Consider the following 23,369-nt stretch of genomic DNA (forward strand, 5'->3'; position numbering starts at 1 on the left):
TCCTGCCAGCTGAGATATTTTTTTGGTGGTGGTGGCAGGGGGAGGAGGGAAAACACTTGGTGCCCACCCACTTCTTGCCTAGGCCTCCCCAAAATCTGTTGCCTGGCTACGCCCCTGGATAAGAATGGCTTTATTTGTGACCACAATGCTTCTGGAACAGCAGAGCATCAGTGGCGTACCAGGGGGGGGGGGGCGGTGGGGGCGGTCCACCCCAGGTGCACGCCGCTGGGAGGGTGCCGTGCGCCGGTCAGCTTCGTTCGTTTCCATGCTCCCTCTGCACCCGGAACAGGAAGTAACCTGTTCCGGGGCAGAGGGAGCATGGAAACGAACCAAGCTGACCGGCGCGCGGCACCTCCCCAGCGGCGTACACCTGAGGGAGGGGGTTCTTTCGCCGGGGTGGGGGGGGGTGGGACGCATCGGCGATCCGCCCGGGTGTCAGCCCCCCTAGGAACGCCACTGCAGAGCATTGTCGACTGCTGCTGTCTTGCGCTCCAGCTCTCCGCACGCTGGCTCCCTATCCTGCTGCTGTGTCTGTGGCCCTGTATTACTCTGGGTTTCAGACGTGCATTGCCCATATGTACTCCAAACTGTCCTTATATTGGCAACAGTTGGTGAGAACTTGATGGCAGGAGAAAAAAAATAAGACAGCCATGTGGCCAAATGCACTGCTATTTTTCTTCCCCCCCCCTAAAGAAAAGAGTAGCAACAGTAGAGCAACATAGTTCTTTCCTACCAGCAGCAAATTTGGGGAATGTTAGGTGGGCGCATGGAGTGGGAGGATGTGGGGTGGGGAGTAGCTGGATGAGTGCATCAAGTAAAGGAGACTCCAAAGGACAATACATCCCTTGGACGGGTGTCATGACATAGGAGTGACTGAATGGTTGGATGATTTGGGATGGCTGAGAGTACTAGAAAGGAATTCAAGGGGTAGAAGGAGTGAACAGGAAGGTTTGGGAACAAGTAACATAGTAGGTGACTGCAGAAAAAGACCTCCACGGTCCATCCAGTCTGCCCAACAAGATAACTCATATGTGTTACTTTTTGTGTATACCCTATCTTGATTTGTACTTGTCCTCTTCAGGGCACAGACCGTATAAGTCTGTCCAGCACTATCCCTGCCTCCCAACCACCAGTCCCGCCTCCCACCACCGGCTCTGGCACAGACCTGTATAAGTCTGCCCAGCACTATCCCCGCCTCCCAACCACCAGCCCCGCCTCCCACCACCGGCTCTGGCACAGACCGTATAAGTCTGCCCAGCACTATCCCCGCCTCCCAACCACCAGCCCCGCCTCCTAACCACCGGCTCTGGCACACACCGTATAAATCTGCCCAGCACTATCCCCGTCTCCCAACCACCAGCCCCGCTTCCCACCACCGGCTCTGGCACAGACCGTATAAGTCTGCCCAGCACTATCCCTGCCTCCCACCACCGGCTCTGGCACAGACCGTATAAGTCTGCCCAGCACTATCCCTGCCTCCCAACCACCAGCCCCGCCTCCAACCACCAGCTCTGGCATAGACCGTATAAGTCTGCCCAGCACTATCCCCGTCTCCCAACCACCAGCCCCGCTTCCCACCACCAGCTCTGGCACAGACCGTATAAGTCTGCCCAGCACTATCCCTGCCTCCCAACCACCAGCCCCACCTCCCACCACCAGCTCTGGCACAGACCGTATAAGTCTGCCCAGTACTATCCCTGCCTCCCACCACCGGCTCTGGCACAGACCGTATAAGTCTGGCCAGCACTATCCCCGCCTCCCAACCACCATTCCCGCAGTACAGCAGAAAAGGGCTAGGGGAGTGGGTGAATGTGTGTGTTGAAGGCAGAGAGGAGGAAGTGAATGAGTGACTTCATGCAGAGGAAGTGGGTGGAGGCAAAGAGTGTTTCAGAGGAAAATGTCAAAGTGTCCACCACAAACATTTTTTAGAAGAGCACCCTAAATCCTACTGACTACCACGATTCAACTGTTATCATCTAGTTTGCAAAAATCCAACCCAGGCAATTTCTCAGCTCAGATGAAACTGATCTTCAGCAGATCGTGAAAGCAAAATCTACCAACCTTACAAAACCTAAAAAGGTAAGTCAGATTTGACATTTACCACTGTTGTGAATCTGGACTACTGCTGATTTTGCGCAGAACGGTGGGGGAGCTGCTGGTTGATGTCCCACTCTCCATCTCCTCTTCTTCCTGTTGCTGGTTGCGTTGACACTCCTGAAGACGAAGTCTCTGTAAGAGGTTCTACAGACCCAAAACATAGGACATGTTAATTAACACTAATGCCACTGCAAGTTCATACTACCAATGAGATCTTTTCATGGAGTTTGACAGCTAGACCTTTTGAGGCAAAGATCTCTAGTTGATCAAAAAATGTGTGTTCAGAGGTTAGGGACAAGGTTTGGTTGGGTGAAAAACATGGCTGTTCTTCTAGCATGACACTTGGAGATGGCTTACATCCAGCTAGCTATAAATCGTGTTCAGCTGCAACCTAGCCGGGCTGAAGCTCAGCCTAAGATAGTCGACTAAAGCACAGCCAACTACACTGGCCCCTCCGCTGTGGTTTCAATATTGATCCCTCTACAGACAGCAATAGTTGCTGATGGAAACAGCAAACAGCCACCAAAGAAGATTCAAAATACTAGAATCCAGTGCTTTTTTTGGTGCCGGTACGCAACGGTACGGCGTACCGGCACCTTTTTTTTTGCTCCCCCCCCGCCCCGTGACGGACGCAGTGCCAACCCCCATTTCCGGCCGCTGCTGGCTTCTCCTGTTGAGCAGCAGCGGCCGCTACACACAAAAAAAAGATTTAAAAAAAACTTCAAACCTGGCTGAAACGCGGCACCCCGGCACTGTAGACAGCCATTAGGCATTGGCTGTTGCCCCCCCGCAGCCGCTCCTCCTCTTGCCTCTACGTCACCTGCGCTCCTCCGGGGTCTTCCTCCAGGGCAGTGACGTAGAGGCAAGAGGAGGAGCGGCTGCGGGCAACAGCCAATGCCTAATGGCTGTCTACAGTGCCGGGGTGCCGTGTTTCAGCCAGGTTTCAATTTTTTTTAACTTTTTCTTTGTGTAGCGGCCGCTGCTGCTCAACAGGAGAAGCAGCAGCGGCCGTAAATAGGGGCTGGTGCCGCGTGCGTCGCGACTTCGCGCCGTTCGCGGGAAACTTGGCAGGGAGAGGGAAACCAACAGAGGGAAGGATTGGGGAGAGAGAGAAAGAGGGAAACCAACAGAGGGGAAGGATTGTGGAGAGAGAGAAAGAGGGAACCAACAGAGGGAAGGATTGGGGAGAGAGAAAACGAGGGAAACCAACAGAGGGAAGGATTGGGAGAGAGGGGAAAACAACAGGGAAGGATTGGGGAGAAGAGAGGGGAAAACAACAGAGGGAAGGATTGGGGAGAGAGAAAACGAGGGAAACCAACAGAGGGAAGGATTGGGGAGAGAGAGAAAGAGGGAAACCAACAGAGGGAAGGATTGGGGAGAGAGAGAAAGAGGGAAGGATTGGGGGGAGAGAGAAAGAGGGAAACCAACAGAGGGAAGGATTGGGGAGAGAGAAAAAGAGGAAACAACAGAGGGAAGGATGGGGGAGAGAGAGGGAAAACAACAGGGAAGGATTGGGGGGAGAGAGGGGAAAACAGATGGAAGGATTGGGGAGAGAGGGGAAAAACAGATGGAAGGATTGGGGAGAGAGGGAAAAACACAGATGGAAGGATTGGGAAAGAGAGAGGGAGGATTGGGGAGAGAGGAGAAAACAGATGGAAGGATGGGGAGAGAGAGGGAAAACAGATGGAAGGATGGGGAAAGAGAGAGGGGAAAAACAGATGGAAGGATTGGGGAGAGAGGGGAAAACAGATGGAAGGATGGGGAGAGAGAGGGAAAAACACAGATGGAAGGATTGGGCAGAGGGAAAAACAGATGGAAGGATTGGGCAGAGAGGGAAAAACAGATGGAAGGATGGGAGAGAGGGGGAAAAACAGATGGAAAGGATGGGGAGAGAGAGAGGGAAAACGGAAAGATGGGGAGAGAAAGAGGGAAGACGCTGGATGGAAGAATGCAGAAAGAAATAGGGGAGAGAAAGCAGAGCTGCTGGATGGAAAAGGGGAATAGAGAAAGACGAGAATAAAAGGAAGGGCATGGGGAGAACAAGGGTGAGGAAAAGATGAAAGCCACAGGTAGATGAAGGAAATTAAAGAATGGATAGTAAGAATGAATTAAATCTGGACAGAGAGAGCCTGAAAATATTGAAGAAAGCAAAGAAAAAGTAGACAAAAATGACAAATGGCACAGAAGAGTTAGCGAAAACAAAGGAAAGCAGAATCACAGACTGGGACCAATATGGAAAGAAAAACAGTCACCAGACAACAAAGGTAGAAAAAAAAATAATTTTATTTTCATTTTAGTGTTTGTAATATGTCCAATTTGAGAATTTACATTGGCTGTCTTATTTTGCACTGGGTATACGATATTTTTTTTCTCCTATAGTACTGTAATATTTTCAATGATGTCTGTTTATATGCGCCATGGCTGGTGTAGGGGGTGTGGTTAATGTGGGTGTGGCTATCATAGGGGTGGAGCCATATGTGGTGACCCCGCCCATAATGAGTACCGGCACCTTTTTTTCTACAAAAAAAAGCACTGCTAGAATCTGAAGGTCGCCACAAAGATAAGTGGATGCTTTACTTGCTAATCTGCAGTGATTTGAATGATAGATTATAGATTAGTAATATATTGCAATTTTGTGTTGAGTTCTTTCAGAACTCTGGTGTATAATACGATCTGGTTCTAGTGATTTCTTACTCTTTAGTTTGTCTATTTACTGTATTACATTATCCAGTTTCGTAATGATTGCTTCAGTTCCTCTGAATCACCATCATCAATAATGTTTCCAATGTGACATCCTACTCAGTAAAGACTAAAGCAAGGAATTCACTAAGGGGCCCTTTCACTAAGGTACGCCCCAAAATGGGCTGCGGTAGTGTAGGCGAGTGTTTTGGGTGCGCGCATTCAGCGCCTGTAAAAAAAGGCCTTTTAAAATTTTTTTGCCGAAAATGGACATGCAGCAAAAGTAAAATTGGCGCGCATCCATTTTGGGTCTGAGACCTTACTGCCAGCTACTGACTTAGCGGTAAGGGCTCATGTGGCTCATCTACATTCATAGAATGACAATTACGCCTGGTTTCTGCCGTGTGCCAGAAAATAAAAATTATTTTCCGGCGCACGTAGCGGACGCGTGTCAAAAATGAAATTACCGCAAGGGCCACGTGGTAGCCGGGCAGTAACTCCAAACTGATGCATGTTGGGCGCGCGTAAGTGCCTACGCAGCTTAGTAAAAGGGCCCCTTAGTTTTCATACAAAGGCCGAGTGCCTCTTTTGCTCCTTGGTCTTCTAGTGGTCTAACCTCAAAAGCTTCTTGCTTTGACAATACTTGAAAAATGCTTTTATTATGAGTATCTGCCAGTATGGCAAGCTTCTTTTGAAATTCATTTCTGGCCAGCCTTATTTTATTTATTTGCTAGTAAAAAAGGCCCATTTCTGACACAAATGAAACGGGCGCTAGCAAGATTTTCCTCGGCTCCCCTGCAGCCACCCATGTCCAGCGACCCCCTGCCCCCCCTGCAGCCACCCATGTCCAGCAACCCTCCTCTCTCCTCTGCCCCCCCTCCAGCCACCCATGTCCAGCGACCCTCCTCTGGACATGGATCAGCTGTGAGGCATGTTTTTCCCCCCCCCCCGGTTCTGAAGTTGACATCATAATGGCTACGGTGATGTCAGCCTGATCTACGGAGTTTAGCAGACCAACTCGGAATGAGCCACAGTCCCAGGCAAGTCAGAACGTTGGAGGTGAGAATTATTATATAGGATATCCCACATTTTCCCACACAAGGGCAGGCTCAATGTGGCTTACATCAATCTAGCAACAAACATTCAGACACATTTCAGTTGAAGAGGTTGGTGAGTAATTACAGAGGGGAAGAAAAGAGAAAGGGTAGTAGAGTTCAATACGTCCGTATGATAGCTACAGTTCAGGAGTTATTGATGCAATGCGGGACTTTAGCGTAAGCTTTTCCAAATAAGGTGGTCTTCAGAGATATTCTGAAAGTCGGATGATCGTAAGTAGTAATGCTTCAAATTTATTATGACAGTGCTTTTACTCTGTATTGATTAGTATGCATGCTCTTAACCCCTGCACATTTACACATTGCTCAGTTCTATACATTGTTTTAAGTACAGAGGCCTCTTGCCTACAGCAGACATTCTCAATAGGTGATACATTACCTGCGCGTTGTAAAGTGCTTCAATCCATCCTCTGCACAAAGACTGCCCGCTGGCCTGAAAGGTGTAGGCACACACAGCGCTTCGAAACTCATTCAGGTAGATCAGCAAAAATGAACCTACAACAGGTAAAACATTGCTTTACGAGATACTGCCCTTGCAAATTTGCTCAAAAAGGTTTAGAGTAACTGGTTTGGCTTGTAGACTGCAAAGGGCCCCTTACCAGGATCTTTGAGTTCTCGGCATACAATTTTGTCCACCAACAAGGGCTGTCGAATAACCTTGGTTCTCTCGGCTTTCTTCACCGGCTTTGTGATTAGAAAGTGGTCAGTGAACAGGAAACAATAGACGTCCATCTGGAAGGGAGGACCAAAGGTGAAACGTTAATTCATGGGACTGTAGCAGCCAGGGTACGATAACGCCATGGTATTATCCGTGCTTGCGATAAACTACAGGGAAAGTTGTGCTTTATTTGGAAAAGCCTACGCTATTCTGTTTGAGCACAGCAGATCCTGGATAATCAAAACAACAAAACCTCATACTGTAGGAAATGTTGCTATCAACTCAGTGCTACGAAGGGCTATTGTTCTTTTCTCCTGAGGCAGAAAGAAAATACATCTACTTAAGAAACACTGCATGAGGAAACACTGAAAAAATTGTCACGGGGGGGGGGGGGGGGGTCATCACAGTGGTGTGCTGGAGCAGGCTCTCACAGGCTCGCAAGAGCCGGTTGTTAAGTTTTTAAGAATTTTGGGAGCCGGTTGATAAAGTAGGGCCCTCCATAGCTACTTTAACAACTGGCTCCCAAAATGTGGGCTTGGGCCCCCTGCTGAATTATCTTTTACTTTGCTGGTGGGGATGCTGAGCCCTGCCAGCCAAGTAAATAGACTGCTGCTGCTCCCAGCTCCTTGTTTCCAGCTCTGGGCAGCAGGCTGGGACTTCTCGAGCATGTGAGAGAAGTTCCAGCATGCTGCTCAGAGCAAGACGTTGGGAGTGGTGGCAGTCCATTTATTGGCTGCCAGCAAAGATATGCCTAGCGTGCCCGCACGAAGGGAGGGAGGAGAGAGATTCAAGTGTTGCTCCCCCCCCCCCCCCCCGACCGCCCCTGGCCCTTCCAACTGCAGAGCTGGCTATGTCCAGAGAAAGAGCCTGTTAAAAATTTACCAGCACACCCCTGGGTCATCGCATCATCTAAGGTCAACTGGGGGGAATTTGCTCACTGCCCATGACGTGACCTCATTTCAAAATCTCATTGTCAACAAGTGTCATCAGCTGATTCCATTTTCCAAGACAGGAAGACCCCATCATGATTTTAACCCAATTAAATGTAATGCTTTCTAATAGGAGCCATAAGTCCTATGCAATGAGTGAAAAAATGAGGCCTAGACAATCTGCTTTATAGCAATACGGAGGCCTTCTAAAAAATTGCAATCATGGAGGGTAATTTTATAACAGGTCCCCTGGATTGGAAGTCCATGTAGGCACCTCTTTTCGGCTATTTTATAAAGACAACGGGCCTGATATTCAAAACTATTTAGTAGGCCCGGAACAGCTCCTGGCTGGTTAAACAGCGTTTTGGCACCTAACCATAGATATTCAGTGGGAGATAATCGGTTATCTCCCACTGAATATCCACGGTTAGCGGCCAGCCATTATCGGCTATATCGTGCGACATAGCCAGTTAACTGGCATAAATATTCAGGACCAAACCAGCGCTAACCAGTTAACTGGTTAAGTTGCCACGGTCAAAAATGAAAACGGATATTCAATGCTGGTTGCTGGAAATGGTCCGGCAATGAATATCTTGCAGAAGCCATTTTGTCAGGTCAGCCGCTGGGGGCAGGAGCAAGGGGGCTGTGTTCCTGCCCTGCTGTGTTCCTGCCCCCAATAACCCTCTAAACCACTAGGGATTAGAAGGCAGACCTGGAGGGGGGCTACCTAGAGCACTGGGACTGGGGCTGGAGGGAGCAACGTTGCAGTGGGGTTAAACTTGGTGTGGACTGGAGGGAGGGTGGTGGGAAGGAAAGACGGAGGTCGGGAGAGGAATTGCAACACCTTAAAAAGATTTATAAAGTTATGCAGGTGTTGGCCCAGTATTCAGTGCTGGCACCTGCAATGCTAAGCTGCCTAATTTTGAGCTGTCCTAAATGTGGGGGCCAATTCTAAATATTGCTGGCTCCTGCATAACCCAGGGCTCCTCCCTAACACCGCCCACAGTACCACCCCTGACCTGCACATTTTTTTGTGAGTGGTCAGATGTGATATTCAGCAGTACTGCCTAGATTAATGCCACTGACTATCGGAGGGGGGGGGGGGGTACGCAGCCCCAGGGGATTTAAGGGGGCAGGAGCCTCTTCTGCCCACTTAAATCGCTCTGAATCTCTGGATCGGTGTGTCTATACTTACTCTTTGCCCTATATGTGCATAACCTTTGGGGTAATTTTATAGGTCCTTTTCTGTGGAGAGAACAGGATTACCCATGGAAGAGAGATTATAAAATCCCTCAAAATGTCCCCTTTTCTTCTGCACCACTTGAATGATCTCGTTGGGCTTTAAACATTTCAAACATAGAGGCTAATAATGTTCCTTCCTGGTTCTGTTTGCAACCTAAGGGGCCCTTTTACTAAGCCCAATGCACGGCAATTTCGAGTTACTGCCCAGCTACCACTTGGCCCATGCGGTAATTTCATTTTTACGTGTGCCGGAAATCATTTTTATTTTCTGGCACACGGGCGGTAAGCAGCATTTTACGCACGTAGACGGTTACCGCGTGAGACCTTACCGCTAGGTCTATGGCTGGCGGTAAGGTCTCAAACCCAAAACAGACGTTCGGCAATTTTCGTTTTGCCGCACATCCATTTTCGGCAAAAATTTTAAAAAGGGGATTTTTTACGGGTGTGCTGAAAAATGATTCTGCGCGCACCCAAAACACACATCTACACTACCACAGGCCATTTTTCAGCGCGCCTTAGTAAATGGGCCCCAAAGAGGCCAACAGCATGAGGTCAGTGTGATGTCTGCACACGATTCTGTGGCCCGCATGAAACAGAAAAGGGTTTTGCACAGAAGCTAAACCTGTCCAAAGGTCTGCATTAGACACCAATGCACAGCATATTAAAAATTCGACATGGCCTTGTTTCGCCCTCAGGCTGCATCAGGGGTACAGTACAGCAAATCCCAGTGTGAAACACAAGGTTATTTGATTGATAGAATAGGGCGGCAGTGCGAAACTGCTCTCATAATATTCCCCGCACAGCATGAAAGCGTAAGTCAAACTATCAAACTATCAAAAAAAATGCCGTGCAAGGAATATTATGCACCGGCATTTTTATTTTCTTCGGACATGCGCCCTCACCGTAGAACCTTTGGTGTGTTGTGTCTGGCAGGCTTTCCCTGATTAGACTGCAAGTTCTGAACGCATTGAAGGCGTCCTTTTACTAAGGTGCGCTCATGTTTTTATCGCATGCTAAAACTGTGGGCGCGCTCAACATTAGAGACATCGACAGGAATGCATTGGCGTCTCTAACATTGAGCGCGCCCACAGTTTTAGCGCGCCCTGAAAACATGCGCACGCCTTAGTAAAAGATGCCCTGAAATTACATCTCATTAGCTTATAAGTACATAAGTACGTAAGTATTGCCATACTGGGAAAGACCAAAGGTCCATCAAGCTCAGCATCCAGGTCACAAATACCCGGCAAGATCCCAAAAATAAACATTTTATACTGCTTATCCCAGAAATAGTGGATTTTCCCCAAGTCCATTTAATAATGGTCTATGGATTTTTCCTTTAGGAAGCCGTCCAACCCTTTTTAAAACTCCGCTAAGCTAACTGCCTTTACCACATTCTCTGGCAACAAATTCCAGAGTTTAACTACACGTTGAGTGAAGAAAATTTTCTCCGATTCGTTTTAAATTTACTACATTGTAGCTTCATCGCATGCCCCCTAGTGCTAATATTTTTGGAAAGTGTTAACAGATGCTTATTACATCACCATGGTATATTTTCATGGTAATTTTGAAGTAGAGGCCACAGGCACGGCCATCTGCATGTGTCTCTACCATGTGGTTTTCTGCATCAATCCCTAAGCTTTCATTAGAAGCATGGCAGTAAGCCACACACAGCTCTAACAGCACAAACGTTCTGCATCTGCCCCTAAGTCTGCCGAACAAACAAATGTTGGCTTCCAGCTAAAGATCCAAGTGACACATTTGGCATCTGATGGCCTTATTTACTGTGAAAAAAAAAGATCTTAGGTTCAGGCAGTTCTCTCACCTTGCTGTCTTTACCTTCCTTCATTTTTAAGCTTCCTTCCAGCAGGAGCTGTCGTGTGTCATCAGGGGATGTGCCCAGCATGGGGGAGGTCAAATCAAACTTGCAAAACTCCTTCAGGATCTGGGAAAAGAAAGAAAAGTATTCAGAAAAGGCAGGGAAATGCGGCATCCCAAATCTGCCTGCTAACTAGGCGTTCTCCAAAACACACACAGAACGTAGCAAAAGCTCATACATTGGCTGAAGTTTTTCCAGAGATTTTACACGTCCCATCAAAGGAAACCCCTCCCCCTTTTGGCCTTCAGATTAAACCACAGGTAAGAGGGCAATTCTCATACCACCCACATTGCAGCAAAAAACTTACAGCTAGGTTTTACCCGTGAAATTTCCATCAATTTTCAGTGCCTCTGTCCACAATAGGTCACCAAGCTGAATATTCATATTGGCTGGTGACCAACAGCACTATTCAGTTAAGTTAGGCCTACTAATGAACAAGCCTAAAGGACAGTGGTGTACCAAGGGTGGGACGGTGGGGGCAGTCCGCCCCGGGTGTCAACGGGTGGGGGGGTGCTCTGCTGGCGAGTCCCTACCAGCTCCATCCACCCGGCAGCTGTGTGGTGCGGCGCCTCGGGCCCTTCCCTCACTCTCTGTCCCACCCTCAAGGAAATAGGATGTTACATCAGAGGGCAGGACACAGTGAGGGAAGGGCCGACGAGGCAATTTTCTTCTTTTACAGAATGCAGAGTCGCGCAAGGCGCTGGGTGGACAGAGCTGGTAGGTGGGGACTGGGGGGGGGAGTGCGCCGTGTTACGCCGGGGGGGAGGGTGCCGTGTTGCCCTGCGGCAGGAGGGGGGGGGGTGCGTGCGCAGCAGCAGCGATCTGCCCCGGGTGGCAGTGAACCACCGAACGCCACTGCTAAAGGATATATTAGGTCCAAAAAGACAAAGCAAGCTCTGGTTCGTAGAAACCAGAAAGACAAATGACAGAAGAAATCAGTACGGCACCAAGAAATGTATTCAAACATCAATCAAACCCTTGCATCACATGTTCCCATTTTTCAACATTTGAGTCAGTTTGTTCGGAATTTTCAAATATAGACTCCTTCGGGATCATGTCTCCAATGACATCGTTGAAACTGAGAATGTTGTCCCATCCTGAAAACGCCATAGCGCCTCAACGATGAAACAGTAAACAAACAAAGCCCTGGTCTTGAGAAACCAGAGAGATAAACCAGGGCTTTGTCTACTAAAGGGTACATTATTCTTTTGGCGGCTGAATATCGCCGATGTCTGGATAATTTTTAGGGCTGCCCTCACCATCACCACAACCCGTCCCATAATTAGTTATCAGGTTGTTGGATGATTTAAATGGCCTAATATTATCTATATAACTATTTGAATTCTACGGATATTCTACGGAATTCTATGTCAATTATGCATTTGCTAGCTGCCGACAAAGATATAAATACCTTTGAATATCAGCCCAATAGTAGTTAATAAAGAAAGCAATATTAAGTAACAAAATCTATGCTATATCAATCATCAAAATAAAAATGTTAACATCATAATTAAGAAGAATCCAAAGCTGAAGCAAAAACCCTTAAACAGTAACCCGAATCAGTCTCAAGAGCAGGGCCGTGCCAACACAGTAAGCGCCGCAGGGGGGGCGCCTGCCTTCAAGGGCGCCGTGCAGTCAAGTTGTATTAAAAAAAAAAAACCCTTACTCCTCCGCTCCATCCCCGATTCCCCGACGCTTTAAATTTACCTCATTCCGCCTCCGACGTCTGCGCAGCATCAGTGAAAGCGCTGCCTGTCTGACGTCTCTCTCCACCAGCCTTCCCTTCGCTCGTTCGTTCCCTCTGTGTCCCACCCTCAAGGAAATGACGTCAGAAGAAGGCGGGACACAGAGGGAATGAATGAGTGAAGGGAAGGCTTCTGGAGAGACGTCAGACAGGCAGCGCTTTCACTGACGCTGTGCAGACGTCGGAGCCGGAGAGAGGTAAATTTAAAGCGGGGGGGGGGGGGGGGGCGTGCGCACGCACCAACTGATGGTCTGCAGGGGGGCGCCAGAGACCCTAGGCACGGCCCTGCTCAAGAGACTTGTAAAGAGTCAAGTTTTTAATAATCATTTGACCACAGACTAAGCTGATGCCAGACGAGCTTTTTCCAGGGCTGGAGGAAAACAAGAAAACTCTCAGTAGGTAATTTTGCAAATGATAACGGAGACTGCCCAGTACCTCACCTTATCTACTTCATCCGTGCTACTATCCACCACTTCATACGAGTCGATCCGACCAATTATGGCTGCTAGTCTCTGCCGCTCCTGACGCTGGCGCATTCGAGAGTTTATGTGATTGATAAAGCGTTCCACCGAGTTTATCTATAAGAAATATAAGATCCATGGTTCGATCTGCTGGAAGTAATATTATTTCTTTCCAAAACTTGTGGGTGGCCTTGCATAGCTGCTGGTTAAAGAATAGAACAGTATTCCTACCATGCTTATAATGGCCTCCCTTGCTGGGGAATCGTCCGTTTTCTTAAGTATGGATTTGAGCAGGAGAGGATATTTGGTGAGGCGCTGGTGGGGTTTCACAAGCATGTCACTGAGTTTTAAACGGTTGCACTGTTTATGTTTCTCAGCCCACTAAAAACAGAAAAGAAAGTAATACTTTTATGCTTTGCTTGATCTGTTATTGTGTGTATGACACTGTATAAAGCCTCTTAATTATAATTTCAATATTGTAATAATATCTTCTGAGCAAGCAGGACCTTCCTGCTGGCAGTGACTCCCATGGTAAGTTAAGATGCAGTAAAATGTGATATTTTACCACAACTGAGCGGAGGAGTGGCCTAGTGGTTAGGGTGGTGGACTCTGGTCCTGGGGAACTGAGGAACTGAGTTCGATTCCCACTTCAGGCACAGGCAGCTCCTTGTGATTCTGGACAAGTCACTTAACCCTCCATTGCCCCATGTAAGCTGCATTGAGCCTGCCATGAGTGGGAAAGCGCAGGGTACAAATGTAACAAAAATAAAATAGATACTATTGGAGATTCTACATGGAATGTTGCTACTATTGGAGATTCTACATGGAATGTTGCTATTCCACTAGCAACATTCCATGTAGAAGGCTGCGCAGGCTTCTGTTTCTGTGAGTCTGACGTCCTGCACGTCAGACTCACAGAAGCAGAAGCCTGCGCGGCCACACTGGTGATCTGCAAGGGCCGACTTCTACATGGAATGTTGCTAGTGGAATAGCGACATTCCATGTAGAATCTCAAATACTAGCAACAGTGGAGGAGTGGCCTAGTGGTTAGGGTGGTGGACTTTGGTCCTGGGGAACTGAGGAACTGAGTTTGATTCCCACTTCAGGCACAGGCAGCTCCTTGTGACTCTGGGCAAGTCACTTAACCCTCCATTGCCCCATGTAAGCCGCATTGAGCCTGCCATGAGTGGGAAAGCGCGGGGTACAAATATTAAAAAAAAAAAAAAAAAAAATTAGACGTTTAATTGACCAAAGGCAGCCAACTCATAACTTATCTTCAGTATCATTAGCCTGCCTGTTCTTGAACTGGGCCTTTCCAACCTGAGTGGAGGTGGGGGCTGCCGGGGCCTACGACAGAAGCTGTTTTTTCACCATGACTATTCCACTATTCACCTCTCTCTCTCTCTCTCTCTCTGTTGGTTGTCCTACTATATTCCGCATATTTTATTTGTTATTATACTACTGAATTAAGATTGTGTTGTGTATTTTATAGGCCTGTTACTTTGTAAATTACTTTGCTGCTGAGCCCAAGAAAAGCAGGACTAGCAACTAAACTAAACTAAATATTCAAAGCTACATGAAACTAAACAACTGACCAGGTTACTCCTGCAGTTCCTTGATAATGACATGATGGTAGCACCAATGACATCATATACTCTGCAACCAACCGGTGTATGGTAGCAAGGTGTCACTATATGACATCACACACAGTACATGAACACATGAGATTTTAATGCATGTGTTATAAATTATAATCATTTGACAACATAGGGGGTCAATATTCCAAGGAGTTTAACCAGGCAGAAGAGCGTCCTATCCGGTTAAATCCTGCTGAGCTGGCCAGCCACTCATATTCAGTGGCACTTAACCAAGCAGTGTCACTGCATATTGACTCCAGTCAGCCATTTGCAAGCTGGCTAGGTTGGGGGGCCAGAGCTGCCGAGAGACTGGGCAGGGCCTGGGGCAAGGCCGCCCCCGCCCCTGCCACTCCCCCTCCACGCCCCCCCCCCCCCCCGAGGTCGCTGCCGCTCCCCCCTCCACCGGGTCGGGCCCCCTATATTAAAATCATAGCGCCTCTCACCTCCATGTGAAAGTGCTGCAGGCAGCAGATCGCTTCCCTTCGGCCCTCCTTCCCTCCTTGTGTCCCGCCCTCGCAGATGTTACGTCAGATGAGGGCGGGACAGAAGGAGGGAAGGAGGCCCGAAGGGAGGCGATGTGCTGCCCTGCTGCGCTTTCATACGGAGGTGAGAGATGCTGTGATTTCAATGCAGGGGGTCCGGCCCGGTGGCAGACGGTCGACGACGGAGGGCGGGTGGGACTGCGGCGCCGGGTCCCCTTGGAGGCCTGGGCCCAGGGAATTTTGTCCCCCTTGCTCTCCCCCTCTCGGCAGCTATGTTGGGGGCAGTCCAGGACAGAGTTTGGCTGGAGATGCTACTTAGCCAGGTAGCAACAAAAAGGCTGCCCTAACTTTATCTGCCGAGTTAATCTGGCACAGGTCTGAATATCAACTGATGCCCGGTTATCTTCTGGGTTGCTGCACTAAACTGGATAGGGCCTGGCACTGAATATTTGGGACTATTTGATCTGTATATCTAAACTCTGAATGCTTGAAACTGGAAGGGTGACAGAGAAGATGGACAACTCTACATTGTGTCCTACTTCTCACACATTTCCTATAAATCCCTGCTTTTTGCCACGACAGGATGCAGGACAAGATGAAACCTTTGGGGTTGGTGCACACTGAAAGTTTCCGTGTTCTTCATTTCTGGCAATGCGCCATACTTACAGTTACATAAACTCGAAAGAGATCATTGTCACGCAACAAATTCTTCATGTATTCCATACAACCTTCTTCTTCCATGCAATATTGGATGTAAGGCTTGAAGAGGGATCCAAACTGCAGCAGGGAAAAGCAAGAAACAAGGAAGCTCAATGCCAGTATCTCTCCAAAAACAAACCAAGGCATCAACCAAGTACACTGACTCCTGATAACATTTGCAAAGAAAAGGAGATAGTATCTGAAATATTACAGATGAGACAGTAGTTCAAGTATGTTGCAGTCTGCAATGTCCTCCTTTCTCAAATTGGAGATTATTTGTTATAAATATCCAGGCCGATATAACTTGTTTTGAATATTGACCCGAACAATTTTTCTGATTTTTGCTTGGGTTTGTTTTTTGGAATTGGTTGAAACAATGGCTAATACATGAGTGCTTCATGTCCTCCACCTTACGCAACACTCAACTGGGCAGCAAACAGAAGACATTCATAAAACCACGGACACTGGCATCTTCCATTTTTTCGGTTTATTGATTTTTATTTAAGCCTATTCAAGTTGACAAGACTTGCTCAACCCAGTCCTTGGGGCATAGCCAGAGGTTTTCAGGATGTCTACTTAGGAGGCACTGTATGCTAATCTTTCTCATGATTAGTCATTGTAGATATCATAAAAACCTGACTGGCTGGATATGCCCAGAGAACTTGGCTGAGAAGGAGCCTAATGAGGCAACCACAGTATTTGACCAATAAAATTCGGAATTGTTACCATTTTAAAGCCTTTCTGGAAGTCAATAGGGTTCAACAGAGACTTGGATTTCCGTGCTTTCTCCAAGACCGGCATCATGACATTGCTCCACAGGATCTTGTGCAGTTGAATGATCTCTTGGACATTACTAAACAATTTGTCAGGTTCAACCTGGGCAGAAAGAAAACCAACCTCGGTTACCACTACAATGTTCTCTCATGAGTGTATAGCTAAGTAACAAGCAAGATATGCTGAACTGGTCCTCAGGATATTAGGGAAAGAGTGTACTGACATGGAGTTTCTCCTGGCTGTGTTGTACATTCCAATTGTCTTAAATTCTTTAAAAATGTTTACATGTTAGAAATAAAAATACAACATCTCTGGCACAAAAAGAAGCCTTTGTGGAAAATGAAAGAGATGAGATCAATAGAGGTTCTACTAATTTCTAATTATGGAGCTATTGCTAGTTCTAATCCATATAAATGACAGATTTGGTAAACCTGAGGAGGGCAATTTGGAAATCCATTTACACAGGCAAGATGGCTACCTGAAAACTGCCCTCACTCAGTTCAACCAAACGAATATAATGAGTTTCAGAGCGTCTATACCAGGGGGATCACATTTAATAGTTCATAATATTCAGAGGGCCAACACGTGTGTGAACGTGAGCACCCTCATGCTCTCTCTTTCTCTCCCATGCTACCCTGCCTCCATCCATTCTCTCTCTCTGTCTCTCTCTCATGTACCCCCTGCTCCTGGCATGTAGCATTGCCCCTGTCTCTTTCTTTCTCTCTCTCTTCCTTCCTTCTCACCCCATGTACCATTTGCCATGACGTTTCTTTCTCTCCCCCCATGCAGCACTGCCCCTCTTTCTTTCTTTCTTTCTCTCCCTCCTCCTATGCAGTATTTCCCCGCTCTGCTGTCTCTCCCCATTCAGCACTACCTGTCTCTCTCCCCCACCTCCTATTCACTATTACCCTCTCTGTTTCTCTCTTTCTCCTAATCTGGCATTGCCCGATTCTCCGTCTTTCTCCCCTCCCATCCAGTTTTGCCACATTTCTCTCTCCCTTTCCATCTATCCGGTTTTGTTAATGGAACTTCCTTCCAAAAAATAGTCCAAACCATATATAAACCTAGGTTAATACTGCATTGATTTAAAAATATACTTTCTCTAGTTTTCTCTTTCTTTCTTTTTCTCTCCCTCATGCCTCCCCATCCTTCACCCGTTCGTCCTCTCTTACATGTAACCCTCCCTCTCCCACTGCCTTCCCCTCCCCTGATTGCTTCAATGGAGACTGCTTTCCCTGCCTTGATTTCCCATGCTTCCCTGTAAGTGGTCCACAGAAGCTCCGGGTGAAGTTCCCCCATGAGATCCCTTGTTCTCTGCCATGACTGGTTTCATCACGAGGTCCTGCCATGCTGCACTGGAAATTGAGATTGGTCTCGCAGTGTTATGTCCCACGAGATACCATGGGAGCAGCCTCAACTTCTGATGCCGGGCAGCTCAAGCTCCCCAGTTAGACCAGTCGCAGCAGAGAAATGGATCCTATTGGAGGACTTCACCCAAAGCTTCTGCAGAGCAAGAATATGAGGCTAGCGGGCCGAGTTCTGGCCTGCGGGACGCAGGTTGGACAAGCCTGGTCTATACTATTAGGCAGACTGAGGAGAGGCATTCCTAGGGTGTGGTGTGAAAACACAAGAGATTATAAAATCTACACTATGCACTGCTTCTAGCAAAAAGCTGCCTGCTATATTCCAGTTGCAAAGTCCAAAACTCCTATGAGTAATTTACAAAGTGAAATACAACACAGTCTGTGGGAATTTACATCTAGGCAGGACATCTAAAAATTTCCCCTCAAAAAGGTAAACATGTCACTACGCCCTTTAGACTATTTAAATCTTTCCTTACCTCACACAAGATCCCCGCATCCTGTAGGTTTATTAGACAGCAAAGGAACAGCTGAAAGGAGAAACCACAGAACAGATTTTATGGCAGTGGTACACGATGGAATTAAGAGAGCTGCTAAATTCGACTTCTGCCAGTCCTCGCTGGTTCTTATAACCCCATTATCCTTTTCGTCACAATTCTCCTGATTCTGTGTAGGTCGTCAAATTTGGGTGCTGATCCCAGATTCACTTATTAACTAATCAGTCAATTAAAGCGCTAACAATCAATTATTGGGGTTAAAAGGCACATAATTGGGAGTAATGTTACATGCAAATCTATTGTATAATATACGTGCTTACATTTCATAGAGTTTAACTCCATAGGAGGCGTGGCCATGGGAGGGGCATGGGAGGGTCAGGGACATTCTCAGAATTTAGGTGCTTAACTCCTATCAGTTGGGTGCCAGCATTTACACCAGCCAGTTAGGCGTGAAATGCACACTGAGCTGGTATTCTATAAAGGATGCTCCATGCAGAGTAGAGAGCTGCATGTGAATGGGGTTAGCAGGAATCCTCTCCAGATCCACGGGACTCCCACAGGGATGGGTGCAGGTCCTATGGGGTTTCCGTGGGGATGGATGCAGGTCCTGCAGGGTTCCTGCAGGGTTTCCGCAGGGATGGATGCAGGTCCTGCAGGGTTCCCGCAGGGATGGATGCAGGTCCTGTGGGGTTCCCTCAGGGATGGGTGCAGGTCCTCTGGGGTTCCCGCAGGGATGGATGCAGGTCCTGTGGGGTTCCCTGAGAAGTGTAGTGCCAGGCCAGCTTACCTATCCTTTCCTTGTGCTTCTAAGCTAGCTTAGCAATTATAACAGCATTAAAAAAAATTAATAGATATGGTTGACAGTATTGAAATCCACATAAGAACTGAGAGGGGAAGTTATCAACATGGGCTACTGTTAAGTCGGGTTATTTTAGCACAGGGGACAGGCAGAGATGCCGGAAATTAAAGTGGGGACGGTTGAAATTTCTGTCCCCGTGCAACTCTCTAATGCAGAGTGCCCTTTTACAGGATACTAAATTAGGTAGGCCACTCACTTTATGGAGATAGTATACACACATCCCCATGCACACACACACACAGATACACCCCCCCCCCCCACACACACACACACATACATGCATGTACACACACACCCACCCACACATATACCCCTATCCATGGACATATATGGATAGGCACATCCCCACATCACCATGTGGGCATACAGACTCACACATGGTAGAGAAGTGATCTGAACAAGAAGAGGTTGGGTTTGTGGCTGAACAGACACCAGTGATATTCAGTGACTGCATGATTTGCATATTCAGTAAAGCGGCACTGAACTTATATATTAACTAGCCGTTGAGCCCGTTAAAACGGGCTGGTATTGAGGTTTTCCTCCCCCCCCCCCCCCCCGTGGTCACCACCGCTCCCCTCCCCCCCGCGAAGTCGCCACCGCTCCCCCCCCCCTCAAAGTTGCCGCCGCCGCCACCCCTCCACCTGGCCCGGGCCCTCTCTTCCCTTCTGAACTTACACATCCATTCGCCGAACGCAGCAACGCACATCAGCTGAGCTGCCCCTTCCTTCCTTGCCTGTGTGTGTCCCGCCCTCGCTGACGTGACGTCACAGGAGGGCGGGGCCACAGGCAAAGAAGGAAGGGCTCACTGCAGCTCAGCTGATGTGCGTTGCTGCGTTCGGCAAATGGATATGTAAGTTCAGAAGGGAAGAGAGGGCCCGGGCCGGGTGGAGGGGTGGCGGCGGCGACTCCGAGTGGGGGGGGAGCGGTAGCAACCTCTGCGGCGCAGTTTCCCTCTCTGTCCCGCCCCCCCCCCCCCGTCATCACGTATTGACGCGGGGGCGGGACAGAGAGGGAAGTCTCTACTGCGCATTTGCGAGTGAGTCGGTCACTCGCCATTTATATGTTTGATTGAAGCCCATCTGATCCCAATTTCTTCTCTGTGACATTATGCAGCATTGAAGGAAGCTGCGACATGACTGAAGACCCCTCAAAAGGCCACCAACCAGTGACAACGATGGGGCCTGCTCAAGGGGCTGTGGTGTCCTAGGCCAGCTTTTGCGAAAACAAAGGAGATCGCTGTTGCAGCTGTGAGGGGGGCAGGTTTTTGGTGCCCTCACCCAGTGCCTCCCTGGCTCATGCCTTAAGACGGCCCTGACACGTGTCTAGAAGAGCGCCTTGCGTGTTGTTTTTTTTTAAAAAAAAAAACTCACATCTGTGATGACTTTCAGTTTCTTGATGTGTGTGGCCTCCGTGTGCAGCAGCTCCCAGATGGATTCTTGTTGATGGCACTGCCGACGGGTCAAAGTCTGTGGAAAGAGAGTCGAAACCCAAGCAGGCGTTAGGGATTGTAACAGGGACCTGCCCCATAATCCGTAGAAGCTGAAACAACCTCAATGCAAGTGATACGATTTCACCAGAACTAGTTTGAAAAAAAAAAGCTTATAATTCTCTCTCAGCAGGATATATAGCTCTGACTGACATAAGTGACCTTTCTGTGCAGTAAAATAAGAGAAATCTATACCAGACCTCCTTTGAAGTTACTGAGAATTACACTGTGTTGTTTCATAATTTCAGAAAAAGTATCCTTTGATCATCAAAAAAGATTACAGTACACAGGTGCAAACATAGGTCTAGAAAAACCTTCCTTTCTGAATACGCTGCCAAAACCCTTATCACCTCTCGCTTGGATTATTGCAATTTACTTCTCACTGGTCTTCCGCTCAGCCATCTCTCTCCTCTCCAATCTGTCCAAAATTCTGCGGCACGACTTATTTTCCGCCAAAATCGTTATACCCACACTAGCCCAACTCCTCATGTCACTTCACTGGCTCCCTGTCCGCTTCCGTATACAGTTCAAACTTCTCTTACTGACCTTTAAATGCATCCATTCTGCAGCCCCCCATTGCCTCTCCACTCTCATCTCTCCCTACATTCCTCCCCGTGACCTCCGCTCGCTGGACAAATCTCTCTTGTCGTCCCCCTTCTCCTCCACTGCTAACTCCAGACTTCGCTCCTTTTCCCTAGTGGCACTTTATGCCTGGAATAGACTTCCTGAGCCTGTATGTCTTGCTCCATCTCTACCTGTTTTCAAATCTATGCTGAAAACCCACCTTTTCACCACTGCTTTTGGCTCCTAGCCACTACTCATTTGCCTCCCCCCCCCCCCCCCTTGTTCCTTCTCACCCAGTACTTGCCCTTATTGTCTTGTCTGTATTACTTTAGATTGTAAGCTCTATTGAGCAGGGACTGTCTCTCTGTGTCAGGTGTTCAGCGCTGCGTGCGTCTGGTAGCACTATACAAATGCTAATAATAATAATAATAATAAAAACCTACACAAGGCTTAATCATTTCATCCATGTGTTTGGTGCAATATGGCCCAGGGGCTGATGTTCCAATACAATGCAACTAACACTACAACACAAATGATCAACAATACACTTTGGTCAATAATGCAGGAGTGGCTCTGAAGGGTGGGGGTGTGGATACAAAGGAGTAGAGAGGTGGATGGGGGGGGGGGGGGGGGGAATGTGTATGTGTGTGTATCTTTGAGCAGCTGAGCAGCTAGGCCACTGCCTGCTTGCAATCCCTGTAGTGCTACACTACAAAGTTTATAGACACTTTAAAATACAGGAAAGAAAACAGAAACACAGTCTGCTCATGTGGCCCAGTCTTGTGGATTAAAAGAAGGGCTGCGCAGAGGAACCTGGTTTTGATCCCTCCCCTTACATCTTCAACCCTCTCGGCAAGCTAGGGAGGGGACAGAAGTGGAGAAGGTGGGAGATTCGTAGTTATTGTGCAACAGCGAGACTCTGTGGCTGGATTTACTGTCATAAGAATATAAGAATAGCCATACCGGGTCAGACCAATGGCCCTTCTGGTCCTGTTTTTCTTACGACCAAGCCACGAAAAGGTGCCTGAACTGACCAGATGACCACCGAAGGGAATCAGGGATGACCTCCCCTTACTCCCCCAGTGGTCACTAACCCCCTCCCACCCTGAAAAAATATCTTTAAAAATATTTTGTGCCAGCCTCAAATGTCATACTCAGGTCCATCACAGCAGTATGCAGGTCCCTGGAGCAGTTTTAGTGGGTGCAGTGCACGTCACGCAGGTGGACCCAGGCTCATCCCCACCCCCCCACCCCCACCTATTACACTTGTGGTGGTAAATGTGAGCCCTCCAAAACCCACCAGAAACCCACTGTACCCACATCTAGTTGCCCCCCTTCACCCGTAAGGGCTATGGTAGTGGTGTACAGTAGTGGGTTTTGGGGGGCTCAGCACACAAGGTAAGGGAGCTCTGTACCTGGGAGCAATTTATGAAGTCCACTGCAGTGCCCCCTAGGGTGCCTGGTTGGTGTCCTGGCATGTCAGGGGGACCAGTGCACTATTAATGCTGGTTCCTCCCATGACCAAAAGGCTTGCATTTGGTCGTTTCTGAGATGGGCATCCTCAGTTTCCATTAGCGCCGAAAATCAGAAACGACCAAGTCTAGGGATGACCATCTCTAAGGACGACCTAAATTTCAGGATTTGGGCGTCCCCCACCGTATTATCGAAACAAAAGGTGGACGACCTCGCCCCTTCCCGGGAACGTTTTGCGAGGACGTCCTCAGCAAAACTTGGACCTCCCTTTCGATTATGCCCCTCCACGTGATCACCGAGGATAGCGGCGATGAAAAAAGTACTCAAATGGCTGAGACGCAGCGTGGATGCTCATTCACAATGTACAGGTTTGTCTAGCCCTCCTAAGTTCCCACCCCTTTTGTATACTGGTACGTTTACCCATGCCACAAAGAAGTGTGGTCAATGGCAGATGATGCATGAAGGTTTCACTATGACATGAAAAACAGGTGTAAACTCAGAAGGTACTGAAGTCCATGTGGTATAGGCTGACCCCAAAGTTTCAAAGGGGAATGCCACAGGAAGTTTCCTTTGAAAATCTGTAGGCAGGCCTGCAGGTGCAAAGTAGGCAGATCTCTGTAAGCAATGAACAGATTACTACTACTTCTTATCATTTCTATAGCGCTACTAGACGTACGCAGCGCTGTACACTTGAACATAAAAAGACAGTCCCTGCTCGACAGAGCTTACAATCTAA

The 23,369-nt window shown here is 48.1% G+C and overlaps 1 protein-coding gene across 2 annotated transcripts in view; it reads right to left on the bottom strand.

The window, feature by feature from the left end:
• Positions 1 to 23,369, bottom strand: part of PLEKHG5 (pleckstrin homology and RhoGEF domain containing G5) — a 197,965-nt gene that overhangs the window by 8,574 nt on the left and 166,022 nt on the right. For both annotated transcript variants that reach the window (XM_030222518.1, XM_030222519.1), the window contains exons 10-19: positions 20,481 to 20,576; positions 18,234 to 18,284; positions 16,346 to 16,495; positions 15,587 to 15,697; positions 13,033 to 13,182; positions 12,781 to 12,918; positions 10,543 to 10,662; positions 6,491 to 6,623; positions 6,271 to 6,386; positions 2,102 to 2,241 (exon numbers count right to left, since the gene is read on the bottom strand). In XM_030222518.1, the coding sequence (XP_030078378.1) occupies positions 2,102 to 2,241; positions 6,271 to 6,386; positions 6,491 to 6,623; positions 10,543 to 10,662; positions 12,781 to 12,918; positions 13,033 to 13,182; positions 15,587 to 15,697; positions 16,346 to 16,495; positions 18,234 to 18,284; positions 20,481 to 20,576 (1,205 nt within the window). The remainder of the gene's footprint in view (positions 1 to 2,101; positions 2,242 to 6,270; positions 6,387 to 6,490; positions 6,624 to 10,542; positions 10,663 to 12,780; positions 12,919 to 13,032; positions 13,183 to 15,586; positions 15,698 to 16,345; positions 16,496 to 18,233; positions 18,285 to 20,480; positions 20,577 to 23,369) is intronic.

This window comes from Microcaecilia unicolor, chromosome 13 (assembly GCF_901765095.1).
Source record: "Microcaecilia unicolor chromosome 13, aMicUni1.1, whole genome shotgun sequence".
Taxonomy (NCBI): domain Eukaryota; kingdom Metazoa; phylum Chordata; class Amphibia; order Gymnophiona; family Siphonopidae; genus Microcaecilia; species Microcaecilia unicolor.